Source organism: Seriola lalandi, unplaced genomic scaffold (assembly GCF_002814215.2).
Source record: "Seriola lalandi dorsalis isolate HSWRI2012SDOR001 ecotype SW California unplaced genomic scaffold, Sedor1 jcf7180002054544, whole genome shotgun sequence".
NCBI lineage: Eukaryota > Metazoa > Chordata > Actinopteri > Carangiformes > Carangidae > Seriola > Seriola lalandi.
The window spans coordinates 5226473-5241708 of NW_019525097.1; the positions used below are offsets into that span (position 1 = coordinate 5226473).

Consider the following 15236-nt stretch of genomic DNA (forward strand, 5'->3'; position numbering starts at 1 on the left):
TTAGTTTGTCCACCAGTAACGAAACACAAAGGTATTCAGTTTACTATCAAACAAGACAAAGAAAAGAAAGTTGGAAATCTTCAAATTTGAGAAAGTTGATCTTAAAAATATGACACAAATGGTTAATCTCTGTAATGTAATGATTACAGTTGATATTGAGTGGCAGTTTGATTATTTTTGTTATAAATAGCAGTTTTTTTTTCATTTTAAAGCAAAGGCTGTTTAACAACGTCAGTGCTGACAAAGCCATTCTACTTCACAGTATTTTACTAATTCTTTCTTTGCTGAAGCAAGGTGTTCTGACATGATAGATGTACAGTATTCATGAACATTGTTTTCCTGCCGCAGTGACACATTAACTTTAACTGCTGTTGTGTTGTGTCAGGTTGTTTTGGCCTTGGAGAATGTGGACAGGATTCTGGGCAAGCTGATGGACGGCCTGACCGAGAGAAACCTGCACCACTGTGTCAACCTGATGATCGTATCTGACCACGGTGAGACAACCACACACACGGACTGATACAGTCTACAGTGTGATTTTACAATAGAAATGAGCCAAATAATCAATGATAACAGTTTACACAACTTTAAACAGTAGAATTAAAAAGAAATTTTGACTTTTAAGCAATACAAAGAGTATTATTTTTCTCCTTTCTTTGGATTCCATTAAAAGCTGTTTACTGGCTTACGAACAAACTTGGTGTCTCCTTCCTAAATCTCTGTGGTATCAAAGAAGCAAGCATCGTTTTGGAGCCGCTGAGGGGACTTTGGAGGCTTAGTGTCAGCTTCAAATGTTTAACTTGGTTGAGTCACTGCACCTGTTGCAGGGGAAACTGCTGGACCATGCCAGAGCGCAATCTGATGAAAAAACGACTCTGTTATCTGGAAGTAAATTGGTGGGGAAAAAAAACTCAGTTGTGTGTTAAGAGGACATTTTGTGCAGAGGCTTCTGTAGACCCGATGGACATCTGGAGACCCGATGTTTAGGCTTGTAATTTGCTATATTTAAGATCAAGGCAGGGGAGAAAATGGGAGTGGCCCAGTTCTCCTCATCAAAGACATCATCATCATCATTTCCAGGAGGAGATTTTGACGTTCCGTGCCAGATATTTGTCTGCAGCTGAAAGAAGGATTCATCAGAGTTCATGTCACACACAAGGCAATGAAGAAAAATGTTACACTAAATATAATTGTACAACTCTAGCTTTACATGTGTTGTAAATTTCAAGGGTTGGGAAAGTGGATATGACAGCATAAGTGCTCACATCTTCAGGCGCATTTCTAAGAAGATTAACCTTAATAACGCTTCAGGGAAAGAAGTTAAGCAACATCACCATGGGACAAAGACATGAAAAATCATTCACAAAGAGTCATGGGTTAAAAAAAGAAAATCACATTTTCAAATTCAAATACAAATTCTCTCCTTTTATGAAAATAAACAATGGACAAATGAATATTTTCTTGTTTAACAGGCATGGAGGAGGCTTCCTGTGAAAAGGCAGCGTATGTGGACACCTACCAGGAAAAGACTGACGCCTTCACTGTCATCCAAGGCCCAGCGGCTCGCATCAGACCCGCTCGCCTCCCAGAGGATTACTTCTCCTGTGAGTTCCTGTTGTTAACACCCAGCCCTCCCACAAGATGCAGCATCACTCAGCGTCAGTTTGTTTGTAACCAGTGTAGCTAATCTCGTCCTGTGTTTCTTTCCTCAGTCGACTACGATGGCCTGGTGAAGAACCTGTCGGTATGCGAAGTATTCGAAATGCGACTCTTGTATTGATAAGAAGAATGAGAAATTATCTGCCTACTTAGCTTCACGTCAAACAACCCCATTCTTCGCTCTGCGGCGTGTTGATTCTCCTCTTCTGTGTCTGTTCTGAAGTGCAGGGCCCCTAACCAGCCAATGAGGCCGTACCTCAAAGAAAACCTCCCCAAAAGGATGCACTTTGCCAGCAACAAACGCATAGAGAGAGGACATCTCTACATGAAGCTGGGCTGGCAGGCAGCACTGTAAGTGAAGGTTTACCAGTTTACTTCTTTTTTAAACCATAATTCTGGTTCATTGCAGCTGCAGGTTTAAACAGTGTGTTTCTGTAGTTTTGCCATCATTCCTATTGGTATTGAGAAATCAAATTTACCAAAAAAAGTGCTGAGATCCAACAGTGTAGTAACATCGCTTCTTTTTAACAAACCCTGCCTCAGCCAAACTCATTTGGAAAAGAAAACAAAGGTAAATCGATACCTGATAGAAATCAAATCCATAACTTCAAAAATAAGGACAAAGCTGTGATGAACTGGGATTTTCCTTTATGTCACCTCTGTGTTAACACAGCAGTGGCAAGAATGGAAGAGAGGGCAACTTATTAAATGCACTAGGGTCAGGGATTTGTATTGTTTTAAGCCTCTTAAAGGTCCCATATTATATAAAGTGAAATTTCCATGGCTTTTTCTGATAAAGCAGTTCTAGGTTCAAAATGCTCAGTCCATGGAAAAACACACAGCCGGTATTCAGAGACTGAGCTATAAAATTAGTCATCAGGACTTCTGTAACTTTGTGATGTCACAACTATACAGTCACTGCCCTCAGCTACTCCCCGACACGGCCCAATTTGACCCACCATTCAACTTTGCAGGATTTGGGGTTTTTTTTTTGAGCGTTTACCTGAAATCTGCTGTTTTTTTATTTGATCACCCAGAAAACAGTCAGCCAAAAGACAACACTGTGGATCAGTAAGCCGATAGGCCAACGTAATAAGCTATGTTATTGTATTACTCACTTATTTCCAAAAACAAAAACTATACTTGATAATCGAATGGAGGATGTTTGGGCAGGGACCAGCAAGTAAAACAAGCTCTGTAATTGCACGGCAAGTTGACAATAACCTCAGCAGCTCTCCATGTTTTGGCTACTGTATTAATCATATCCTCTATTTCCCAGTAATGCTTTGTAATAACCGTATGTCAATATAGCTGGTTTGTTTTGTATTCTTTAATTGAATTGATTTGAATTTAAAGAATAGTTTGACATTTTTTGGTTGAGAGCATTGAGAAGATCGATACCATTGTGTGCTCAATATGAAGCTACAGTTAGCATGTAATTAGCATATCTTACAATCTTTGTGCTAAGCTAAGCTGATCTTGCCTTCTGGCTATAGCTTCTTATTTAGCGTACAGATGTGATGGCGTTGTTGATCTTGCAAAGAAAGCAACTAAACGTGTTTCTCAAACTGCAGGAAAATTGCTTCAAACTGAACGATTTAGCCCATCAAGTAACAGATGCAATCAACAACAGAATGTAGCTGTACAGTCTTACGACTCGTGTTTACTGCGGGTTACTGGTCCTGACCCTGAAATTGACAATACAATTTGGGATGAACGTTAAGAATTCAAAATAAGATAGAAAAACATGTCAATAACTATCACAGTGGTGTTTCCTTTACCTTTCATCATTCATCTTTTTGTCTCTATGTTTATTTTGATTCCTCAGCTAAAATATTTTTATTTCCTCAGTAACCGAAGGGAGATCAAGTACTGCACGGGTGGATTTCACGGCTCAGATAATGTCTTCACCAACATGCAGGTCAGAGGAAGGAAGGATGTGTGTGTGTGTGTGTTTGTTAGCAATGATAAGCGTTTTCACTATATCCTGTTTCAATAAAAAATTAATTTAAAAAAACGGCAAAAAAGCATCATAAGCCATCCTCCATCGAGATAAAATGTTTAGGGGAATTCCACGGCTCAACATCTTCACCAACATGCAGGTCAGAGAAAGGAAGGATGTGTGTGTTTGTAGGCCAGAGTAAATGTTTTTTACCATATCCTGTTCAGGAAAAAAAAAACTGTCAGAAAAAACATTTTATAGTCTGACAAAGCTCAATAGGCATTTACGTGGGACTTATTTCACTTCAAATAGGCTACACAGTGATTAACCCTTCAGGCAGCTGATTGGACGGATGCTCACTCTGTCGTTGGCGGCCTTCGCTTCTAAATTTTCAAACTGATAAAACATTGTGAATGATTTTGCAAACTCTGATTGGCCGTGCAGTGGGCACCCGGTGGATTAGGCGTCAACGTTTGAACAAGTCGTTAAGTCTGCAGTCATAAATGTTAGTGAGTCGTTAATAAAGGGTCATGGGTTTCTCCATCTCTATTAGAAGTCTGCAGCTATAAACGTTAATGAGCTGTTAATGAGCTTCCGGACAGTAAATGCGGAGCAGTCCACTGGAGGCTCTTCCAGATAAATCAGCTACCTAAAAAGTCTTGTGATCTTTATTGACTGATTAATAACTGATAAAAGCAATAAGAAAGTGTTACCTTCCAGCCTCAAGTTGAGTCGTAGTTCTCACTCTAAACTACCTCCTGTCATTTTCTGATCAGCCGATCAGAAAAGCAGCTGTCCAGAGTCCTGTGATTGATTTGGGCAAGCAAAATGTACTTGCCACACTCAGCCCCGCCCCCATCACAGGTTTGTTTGTGATTTTCCTTTTCTGAGTTGTTCAGTTTGAATTCGGGCTGAAGAGGCAGAACTGTCCAGGATTTCACAAGAACAAAGCAAATATTGGAGAAAACTCTGAACCAGTTGTGTAAGCCAGTCCCCAAGGCGTGATTACGTTGTAGCAGCTGCACATACAGTAGGTTTTCTATCAAAAAAAGGAAAAAAAAAAAAAAGGGGAATCGTTCTCCCAATCCCAGTTAGAAAAATTCAGTTAAAGTTCAATTCTTGTAAAGTTAAAATCACTGATATGCTTCCATGTAGAGAAGGTCTGTGAGTACATTTAGTGGCTTCTCTTTTACATCCCCACCACTGCAGTCATTCATATATCTTAGCTCACAGGTTCAGCAACAGTTCTCCACTGCCGACCGCTACGTTCAGAGGCTCCGCGTGGGGTTTAGGGATTTGCTCACGGTCAGCTTCATGCTAGCTGAGGAACAAAGAAGAGCACTTATTATTCACTTAGTTTCATTTGAATTGTACCACACAGTTCCAGGATTCAAATCAGTTTTACTCTTTAATGTTTAGGATGTTGATGCAGCTGAAACTTCAGAGTGACCCTAAAGCAAATCATCTTCTTAAATAACACACTATCAGACAGAGAAAAAAAGAAAATATTTTACTCAAGAACAAAGATTTTTGATTCAGTTATACTTTGGTCAGATCAGGCAAAACTACATGCCAAACACTGAGACAAAGTTTTTTTTATGCAAGATCTTATTCATTACAAGATTTTGTTTATTTTATAAAGATTTTATTTTCTTCACATTTTTCTATACAAATCCTCAGTTTATAGATTTCATTAAGATTATATCTTATCTTTGTTTCTTTACAAGATTGTGGAAGCAGCAGTAAAATGTTATGAAAGCTTCAAAATCTATGTCAAAATAAGCTGATTGGTCGTGTCTCTAGATTTAGGAATGAATGTCTGAGTCTGAGGGAAATGTATCTGTGTTTGCTGATGAAACCATAGCAGCAAAACATCTAAATTACTCAAATAAGCTAAATACTGTGTTAGTTCTAAAGCATTGCCCAAGTACAGTAATTACACTTGTGCTAAGTTGGTCTACATCTACAAAATCTCAGCCTTGGACTGAGTTTGCTTGTGTGTTTCCGTCTGCCACCTTCATGTTAGTCATTACAATATGTCTGTGTATGTTTATGGATGTGGTTCACACTGGACTTTGACTTGGTATAATTAACTGACAAGGTTGCCGGCGTAAAAAAAATAATGTCTGTGAGTCAAGAAAAGTAAACTGCTATCAGCCTGCTTTACACACAGCAGAGGAGAAAGGCAAAGTGTGCTTGAAATAGACAGTTTACACACCTGCAAATACCTCCAGGTCCCACCTAACCAGTGACTTTTCCCAGAATATCAATCCTTAACTTCAAGGTTACGTGGGGTCATTTTACTGCTTTAGTTCACTTCAAATATTTACACATGGCCTAATCGTGGTATTGAGTGTTTGACGTCTTGTTATTTACAGTTTAAATGAAGGTTTCAAGTTGCGCAATGTTGTTTGAATACTCCAGAAACACGAATGAGTGTCAGTATATTAATGTGTATTTGATTTTCCCAGGCAATCTTCATCGGCTATGGTCCAGGATTTAAAAACAAAACTGTTGTGCCGCCTTTTGAAAACATTGAACTTTATAACGTCATGTGTGGTAAGTTGCTTTGAGTATTAGTTGACTCTGACTCTAGTTGAAACTGAAATGTTTAATTAAACTGTTTGTTTTTTTCCAGCAACACAGAAAACGGTGTATAGCAACAGATCTACTGCTGTTCACAATTCTAGTTTTAGTCATCGTCTTCCTCTCAGTCATGAAAGCTGAACAGAACTGCACTAAATTTCCCTTTGGTGCCTGCAGCAAAAAATGGTCGCCATATCAACCAGATTTAAGAAAAGTAAACTGCATTGAAACTCGCAAAATAAGCATCAGCATGTTACGACTTACACCTGCACACAACTACAGTGCGTACAGCAGGTCACAGAAAACTGTACACAACACACTTGCATAGATCATTGGTCATATTTTTACTTCCACATAATTTGTTCAGGTGTTATGGCTCAATAGTATAAATTCAAATGTACGGGGAGATCACACACAATCGAGTCTACAGTCCACACTTGGACATGTGCACACACACACACTCACACACACTCACACACGCTGCGCAAGGTGGGTGCCGAAACATCTGTGTGTGTGTGTTGTGTGTGTGCAGTGAACTGTCACTAATGATTTACTAAAAAAGAAAAACGTAAGAAGGAAATGAGTGAGTGCTCGCCTCAAAGATTCTTAAAGGATTTCAAGACACTTGATATAAAGCCCACCAGAAGAGCCTGTTCCTTCCCTTTTTCCCAACTGCACCTCTGTATCTGTGTGATGAGGCCAGTGAATAAAACAGTGATGTAACTGCCAGAAATCTACAATGAAAGGTTGTAAAACGTTGTAAGACAGGTTGTTCTACCGTCCCTCGTAGTTTCTGAAATTTATGCCCTCTTTTTTTTTAATCTCTCTTCTTCCTCCAGATCTCCTCGGTATCCGTCCCGCTCCAAACAACGGGACTCACGGCAGTCTGAACCACCTCCTGCAGCATCCAGTCCACCCTCCAGTTCACCCCGCGCAGCTCTCCCATGAAACCCCCTGTGAGGCCAGTGACCCCGTCCCCACTGACGACCTGCAGTGCACCTGTACGTCCCAAAGCAAGGCAGCGGTATGTGCTAACAAGCTATTGAGGTCATGTGTTTGTTTAGGGACCTAGGGATGTCAGTGTCAGTTGATCAGTCCACCACCTTTTGTGGTGTAGACATTCTCGCTGCCCACTGGATGAGCTCTAATAACTTTGGTAATTCCCCTGAGACTTCAAGAGATTAACACTTGTGGTTTGCGGAGTTTAAATGTCTCACACAATTTTTGAATGGATTGCCATGAAGAGTCATCAGAAGGAAACTGTACCTGCAACCTCATCACCCAAAGTCAACATCTGAAGTCTGCAGAGCAACATCTGGATAAGCCAGAGTCATTTGCCAACTGTTAAAGTTTGAGTGTGGGAATATTCAGCTTTGGGGTGGTGTGGCAGCTGGGAAACATTGCACAGAGGGATATCAGCAGATTCTGGATGCAAATGTCCTGCAGTCTGTGAAGAAAGTGAAACTGAAAAGGGTCTGGCTTCTGCAACAGCAAACCACCATGAAAAACTCAACACAAGCTGAAGCTTTTGGAGCAGCGCTCGGAGAGAAGAACATCATTGAAAATGTGTGGGTAAATCTAAAACATGCCGCGTGTGCAGGACAGCCTAAAAATATATGGGAACCTGAAGTGATCTGCAGGAAGAGAGAAAAGAAGAGAAAGTCTGTTTTTTTTTTTAAGCTTCGATATCTGCCAAAGGTGTGGAGGTGGGGGTTCGTGAATAAGAAGTAACATTGTATTAGCCTTTGAAGAAAGACATCAGGGGCTGTGTGTACTGTGTGTAACTGCCTAAAACTTTATTAACAAGAAGTGTGTGTTTCTTTTCAGGAGGCAGATATGTACAGACGTCTCATAACGACCAGCTCCGGTCAGTATCTTTTTTTTTTTTTGTTTGTTTTGCATTTATAATATTTTTTTTTTTTTCCCTTATGTGTGACGTTCTTTTGTGTGATACATTTCCCCTTTAGGTGCTAAAGTCAGCTTACGTCGCCTCCACCATCCTTTCGGCACCCCTCTGGTCGTCCAAGCAGGCGCCAACTTTTGTCTCCTGCACCACTCTGACTACCTCAACGGATACAGCAAAGACCGCCTCATGCCCCTCTGGGTGTCGTACACCATCCAGCCTCTGGTGAGTGAGTCCGCTGCTCGGAGCTGTCTTCTATCTCTAAACATAGCCTGTTTTCCAGGCTATATTTCTTCAGTGGTTGGGGTTTGGCAGTCGATTGTAAGAGGCTGTTTAGGATCTGAAACCTTTCTCTAAGCAGCTGTTACTCATCCTTTCGGCTCATGTCTTTCTCATTACGTGGTTGAACTTTAGTGTAAATCATGACCTCAGGCAGAGTGATGCATTCCCAGGAGAGCTTACACTGTTATGCTTTACTGTCAGAATGATAGAGCAAGTGAGGATGTAGATTTATTTTCATTCAAGCTCTATTCAAATACAGTACAAGCTAAATATGGTTTGTACTGTATTCACTTTGGCTTGAAAGAACTATGGTTTACATTGTGTTTTGTTTTATAACATACAGTGTTCTGCTCATCTCACTTGCACACCAACAGATAACTTCCATGTCACAGCTTGTCAAAGTTAACATCTCTACATCTCTGCCTGCTACAAAATCAGTTCATCAATGAAAGGCGTGACGCCGTGCTGCTCATCTGCCTTCAGAACAAGCTTGTGTTTTCTAGTCTTGTTCAGGATGTTGGAAATATGCATAGCTTTAAATGCTGCATTTTATCTGCCTGTAATCAGGGACAGAACATTTTTTTAACTTTTTATTGTACCAATCTGTAATTTTCAAATAATTTTACAATATTTTTCAGTAAGATTCCTGGAAAGAGAATTTGTATATAAATTAGTAATAATTACTGTCCCTGAAAGAAAATCTTCGTTTAAGCCCAAGAAATAATTTCTTCAGAGAAACCTCTACATCATTCAGTCCTGTCTGTCCTGCTGTGTCTGTGAATGTTAGGGCTCAAGTACAATGTTGTTCCTTAAAGGAGCTACTTCTAAATTTCCAGCAATAGCATTAACAGCTGTTAACTTACCAGTCGTAAACTTAGTCACAATGTTGCTCACTAATCAAACTTCATTCTTTTACTCACCAAGAGCTGCCAATGGAAAGCAACGCCAATGTTACATCTTGTCTGTGTCACGTCTTTTCTTCTACTGAAGTTAACACGCTAACCAACTAGCCGCGGTTCGTGTCGTCACTTGACGATAGCGACTCACTGTAGCCTCCAATCTGCCCCGAAGAGGTAGTGCTGCTCAGAGGGCGTGTTAAAACCTCTTGTCTTGTAAACATAACAATGGCCAAAGCTCTTGTCAAGTCACCACCACCTGCTCCTGGAGAGAACACACATTCAGCGGCAGGGAAAACTTTAGCTTTGTTAAACATATCATTGGGATTTTGAATTAGGTTTTTCCAGAAGTTTCACCTTTTCTCTCTATTGGACACTGTCTTCTCTGAAACATTACATTACATTTTTCCCTGTAATTGGAACCAAATTACATCCTTAGTGTTACTGAATTCAAAAGTATCACATTTATTCCCCAAAATGTTACATTTTCTTTTATGAGGGGAGTGAGATGAGACTATTGTTGTTAGAGAGATCTTCAGACAGAGAATACGATGCCCTTGCTGACCCACAAACACAGGCTAAGCCAAATCAAGCCAAGCGATCTTACACAACTCCCAGAGAGTTGGCCTGAAGTCCCACTCCACACTGTCCACCACTGACTGATCCTCTCTCTCAGACCGGAGCCCGACCTCTGAGCCCAGAGTTGGAGGCGTGTGTTCGTGCTGACGTCCGCATCCCACCGGCCGCCAGCCAGCTGTGTCTTCGCTATAGAAACAACTCTGATCTGTCCTATGGCCTGCTGCATCCCCCCAGTGAGTGTGTGTGTGTGTGTGTGTGTGTATATGTGTGTGTCCCCGTGTGTACATGTGTGGTAGTGGGGGTCACAGCTCTTCGTCCCCAGCTGGGTGTTGAATTCAAGTTGACGTGTTTTCAGAGCCACATTCTCATGTAAAAAATGCCCCCGTGCTGTAGGGCTGCAACAGAGAAAATGTCCCACCCCCCCTTAATTGAGACACTATTTATTCACTGTATTTCTAAATAAATTGTGGTCACAGGTGGCTCCGCATGAGGAAGTGACAGAGTAAAAGTGAGAAGTAAAAGCTCCCCTACAACTGTGTTAAAGTCACACTCACCAAAATTAGACATTTTTTCTTGATCGTCACTTCAAGTGTGAATTGTGCAGTTCAATGACCTTAGAGCACCAATTATTATATATATATATATATATATATATATATATATAAAACTGGTTAGTCAATCACCATGAAACTAATTCTATTTAAAGTATAAAATGTGACAGACATTTTTCAATATTTCTGAAATTTTTTTAGACAAAATAGTTAATTGATTAGTCCAAAAAATAATAAGCAGATTTTGAATCGACCATGTTAAGCTTTAGCCAGTAACACGTTATTCCTTATTTTCACCGTAAACATCAGATTTTTGCAACATGCCATAAGTGTTTTAAGTAGCTGACACGTTCTCATCTCTCATTTTTTTACAGATCTGACTGTCGACGGACCTGAGACTGACTCTTTAATCACGAGCAATATGGCACCAATGTTCCCCGCATTTAAAGGTGGGTCAGTCTTTCAAATATTTATTGGCTGCTGGTTTTTCTGGCTGCATCCAAAGCTGGAAATGTGAGTCCTGGTGATGAATGAGTTAAAATAAAATCCCAGATCTGTCAGAAGGGGTTCATCTGCCAGCTGGATGAAAGAGCTTTTGAGCTGAACAATTGAATTAACTAGTGACCTGAAAAGGTTACTCTGGGTCCCAACTAGACATGACGCCACGCTGTTTTGTGAAATTGTTAAACACTCAAGTTTTCCGAGAGCAGGTATTGTGGTTCGCCTGCTCTCGTGAGCCAATTTTTATTGCTCAATATTATACTTTTCAAAGCTGATTTCCTAAAAACAGGCTATATTTTTAACCCAATTGGTTCTTAAATATACATAACAGGAGTCCAAAGATCTAACCGCTGTGATTATATGGGACTACTGTACTTTAATTTAGTTGAGCGCTTTCTGTAAAGTACAATTAAAGGTTTAGTCAGGGGATGTTTTCCAGAGTTAATCCCGCTGCCATCCTGCTGCAGACGCCGCAGTTTCCTTCACAATAAGATTCAGCTTAAAGGTGGTTTAGTTTTCAAAGTGACGGAGCCGTCTCACCAAACTGTGCTCGAAACAACACAGTCGATTAGATACCACATGAAATCTCTGTGTTTTAAATGGTCACGGTTGCATACGAATTGAACTGTTGGTTCCCTCCCTTGATTTTTGTGCTTTTGCTCATACAAATGTTGCTTAATTCTGCCTTAAATCCTTTGAGGATTATGTCTGTACCTGCACATACTACGCACCATTACAAAATCACCTGTGTCATTTGTGAAAGTATGTGTGACTCAACATGACGTGAAAATGCCGTGGCCTACACAGCTGCATGACTGAGCCATGCATTTGTTGAAACTTGTTGATTGTGTTGGGGGGGGTTGATTCATTAAGGAGTTTAGCCAACACAGCTTTGGCTGTGTTTCCACTGGGGCCACACATGCTGTAGATGGAAACTCTTTCTCACTTGTATGAGCTACCACTGGAAGAAACACCTCCTCTAAATACTGTAGAGTGTATCTGTTGGAAACCTAAATATAAATCAGCTAACAGATGCTGCCCCCTGGTGGCACATCACTTCTTATACACTGTGGATGACCCTTTCTGCAGGGATCATGTCCACATTAAAATATATTTTCCTTTTATTTCTACATGTAATCAGATGCATATTATTATCAGTTGTGTATATTGGTGAAGTAGTAACATGTTTTTTTGTGTGTATTCTTTCTAACCGCAGATGTTTGGACCCATGTCCATGATGTCCTGCTTCCAACGTACTCACAACAGCTGAACGGAGTCAACGTCATGAGCGGGCCGATATTTGATGAAGACTTTGACGGAAACGTTGATGCATTCAAACCAATCTCAGGGTAAATGAGTCAATCAATCAGTCAATTAGAGGTGCAGCCAACAATTAGCTATATTTATCAATGAACTGGATATATATTGATTTAGTAATGATAATTCTTATGACAAATGAGCGTCGTATCAGATGGTTCTATTAAACAAACTATCCGAAAGTCGAAGATGTTCAGTTTAGTATCACGTGTAAAGAAAATTCGCTCATTCTCACTTTTCAGAAGCGAAGGACAGTGAATATTTGCTATTTATTATAATCAATCAGTAATATAAGTTAACATTTATTTTGGAAATGCAGCTCAGAATCTGTTGTCTTGGTTGAAAAACACTTTGACATGATGTAAGGGTTAGAGAAGAAAGAGGAATCTTAAGTCATCTGTCTTGAGTAAATTGTGGTTGATAATGAAACAGGTTTCAGTTTCCCACGAATTCCTGCAGATGTAAATATTTAAATCTCAGAGCTTGTGATGACATCAAGTAGACCAGACACATACACATGTACACATTTGGAAATGGAGGATTTTTTTTTACAAATTACTCTATTTAGCTTTGTGTCATGAGCTCAGTAAACTTTCCAGAAATATTCGCTCTTATGATGAATTATCCTGGAACATTACATTAGTATTTATGCTGCGTTTACCCTCTCAACACTGCTACCTTAACGGCCCTGAATGTGTTTCCTCAATCAGCTTCTTACTTTAAACAGCCAGTTCCTACACGAACAAACTGTTTTCTGCCAAAGTTGGAGCAGTTTTAGTTGTTTCACTTGAAACGTCTCTGTAATTTTTGTTTCGTCTGAATTCCACTCTGTTGTTTGAGTGGGTGGGACTGAAAGATCTCATTGTGGCTAAGGGTTTGTTTTTGTTTTTTACTTAAGCTTTGATTGTAACAAAAAATACTTAAAAATATCATTTGAAACCACATTTTCAGCAGTTTTAAAATAACCAGCAAACCTGCAGTTTTGACCAATCATCCATCAGCTTAGGTTTTATAAATGAAAGTATTTGGGTTGTTTTTTTTTCTGCACGCATCACAAGTTAAAATGAGAGCTGTGATCTCCGGTCTCCCCAGGAATGAGGCTCCCGTCCCGACACATTTCTTCGTGATCTTAACCAGCTGTGGCAACTCGACCTTCAGCCCCGTCAACTGCCAGGGACCGCTGCAGGCGAAGTCCTTCATCCTGCCCCACAGACCTGACCACACAGAGAGCTGTGCTGTGAGTAACACCACAACCACGTCACTCTACTTCTGTGGAAACCCACTGACAAATCCCACAGTGGAAATAATGATTAGATCTGATAAGATTTGAAAAAGATCACCCGTTAATAGATTTCCTTTTCTCTTCATTCCTCCTCCTCTTCCCCTCTTTTTATCTCTCTTCAGACTGGGTCGGACTTGACGTGGGTGGAGGAGTGGCTACATTTTCACTCCGCCCGTGTCCGAGACATCGAGCTCCTGACCGGACTGAGCTTCTACCACGACAGGTTATCGGTGGAAGAGACGCTACAGCTCAAGACGTTTCTACACACCGCGTAAAATCAGAGACATTATCAAAGTAAAGTTTAAATTTCCAAAGGAAGCCCTATTGGTCTGCACAGCAGGTCTCTGTCTATGTGGACACACAGTTTACCTGCTCTCAGCGGGTTTAACAGGTGCCTCACCTATAAACATTTCCTGTTTTCAGACCATATTAATCCCAACGTCCATCCATTTTTTAGAAAGAAAAAAAAAGTGTAATTTATCTGATTCCAATTTTACAATTATTCATTGTGTGAAAGCCATGCATTTGTTTTTGATCGTGTTTTTAAAGACGACTGTACAGAGAAAAGTCAGAGGGTGTTTTTATAAATGAGGCTTTGAACCAAAGACAACGTCACATCCGCTGAATGACTTTCCTCAAATGGGACTAAAACAAAAAAGGGAAAAGGAAGCATTTATCGAAGGAAGAAGTATTTATACCACAGATTCTTTTATTTCAGGAAACACTGTGACGATCTGGAAACATCTACGTCTGCTGTTTTTTTCGTTGGGGGGGGGGGGGTATTTTTTATTGAGGGAATCCTGCCACACATCTGGACAACTGACTGCAGCTGCAGGACACACACCCAATGACAATTTAAGAAAGAAAATAATAAGTTTTGCTTCTCAATAAGAAATTATTTTGAAGTTTTCACCTGCCAAATGTTGATTGTTGTTATTGTATTTCCTTTACACAGCACCAATGTTGTTCTTAGTATTGTGTAAATTTTTGGTTAATGACATTTAATAAGAGATAATTATTCAGTTGTGTGTGTGTGTGAGTGTGTGTGTGTGCACGTATGTATGGACCGATTATGTGATTATTAGTTTGCCCTTGGGCACAGACATGTAAAACCCCCACCGCCACCTCTCCTACACAGGAGCTAAACACCCAGACTGAAAGAGACACAAAATGACTGTCATTTCACATCTTTTTGTGTGTGTGTGTGTGTGTGTGTGTGTCTTTGTGGTGGTTTTACAACTTTTTGTGGATACTTTGAAGTCGTTTTTTTCTATCTCTCCATGGCTGTTTGTGTCTTTTTTTTTTTTTTTACTGCTTTTGTGCCTCTTTGTTGTCATTTTGCCTCTGTGGTGGTTTGTGTCTCTTTGTGGTCGTTTTGTAGTCGCTCTCTTCTTTGTTCTGCAGGTGAAGCAGAACTCTCAGGTTCTGAACGTTAGTGTGTAGTTGTAGAGATGAGAGCTGAGAGATGGAGAGAGGTTGTCTGCGCCCAGCGAGGCCTGTTCAGTAATCTGTCCGTGACTGTGTGTGTGAATGTGTGTTTGTGGTTATTATTTGTGGGATCAACACACTCTTTGTTCAGTCTTTGATTTGCCACTTCACAGCAGCTGTTTGCAAATAATTTGTGCAAAATGAAAAACTCAGATTTAGGTATTTCCATTATGTTATATATTTTTTTCCAGTACTGTCAGAAGTGGTAGCTATGGACAAATACACAATTTCATATAAAATCTCTTCTATA

General features: G+C 40.1%; 1 protein-coding gene across 1 annotated transcript in view; it reads left to right on the plus strand.

Annotated features, from left to right (window-relative positions):
* Positions 1–15236, plus strand: part of enpp1 (ectonucleotide pyrophosphatase/phosphodiesterase 1) — a 30269-nt gene extending 15033 nt beyond the window's left edge. Inside the window, exons 10-23 of the mRNA XM_023415104.2 lie at positions 386–494; positions 1473–1604; positions 1713–1744; positions 1883–2010; positions 3511–3580; positions 6073–6160; positions 7027–7211; positions 8015–8054; positions 8155–8315; positions 9945–10080; positions 10773–10847; positions 12116–12248; positions 13309–13453; positions 13621–15236. Of these exons, the coding sequence (XP_023270872.1) occupies positions 386–494; positions 1473–1604; positions 1713–1744; positions 1883–2010; positions 3511–3580; positions 6073–6160; positions 7027–7211; positions 8015–8054; positions 8155–8315; positions 9945–10080; positions 10773–10847; positions 12116–12248; positions 13309–13453; positions 13621–13773 (1587 nt within the window). The 3' untranslated portion in view covers positions 13774–15236. The remainder of the gene's footprint in view (positions 1–385; positions 495–1472; positions 1605–1712; positions 1745–1882; positions 2011–3510; positions 3581–6072; positions 6161–7026; positions 7212–8014; positions 8055–8154; positions 8316–9944; positions 10081–10772; positions 10848–12115; positions 12249–13308; positions 13454–13620) is intronic.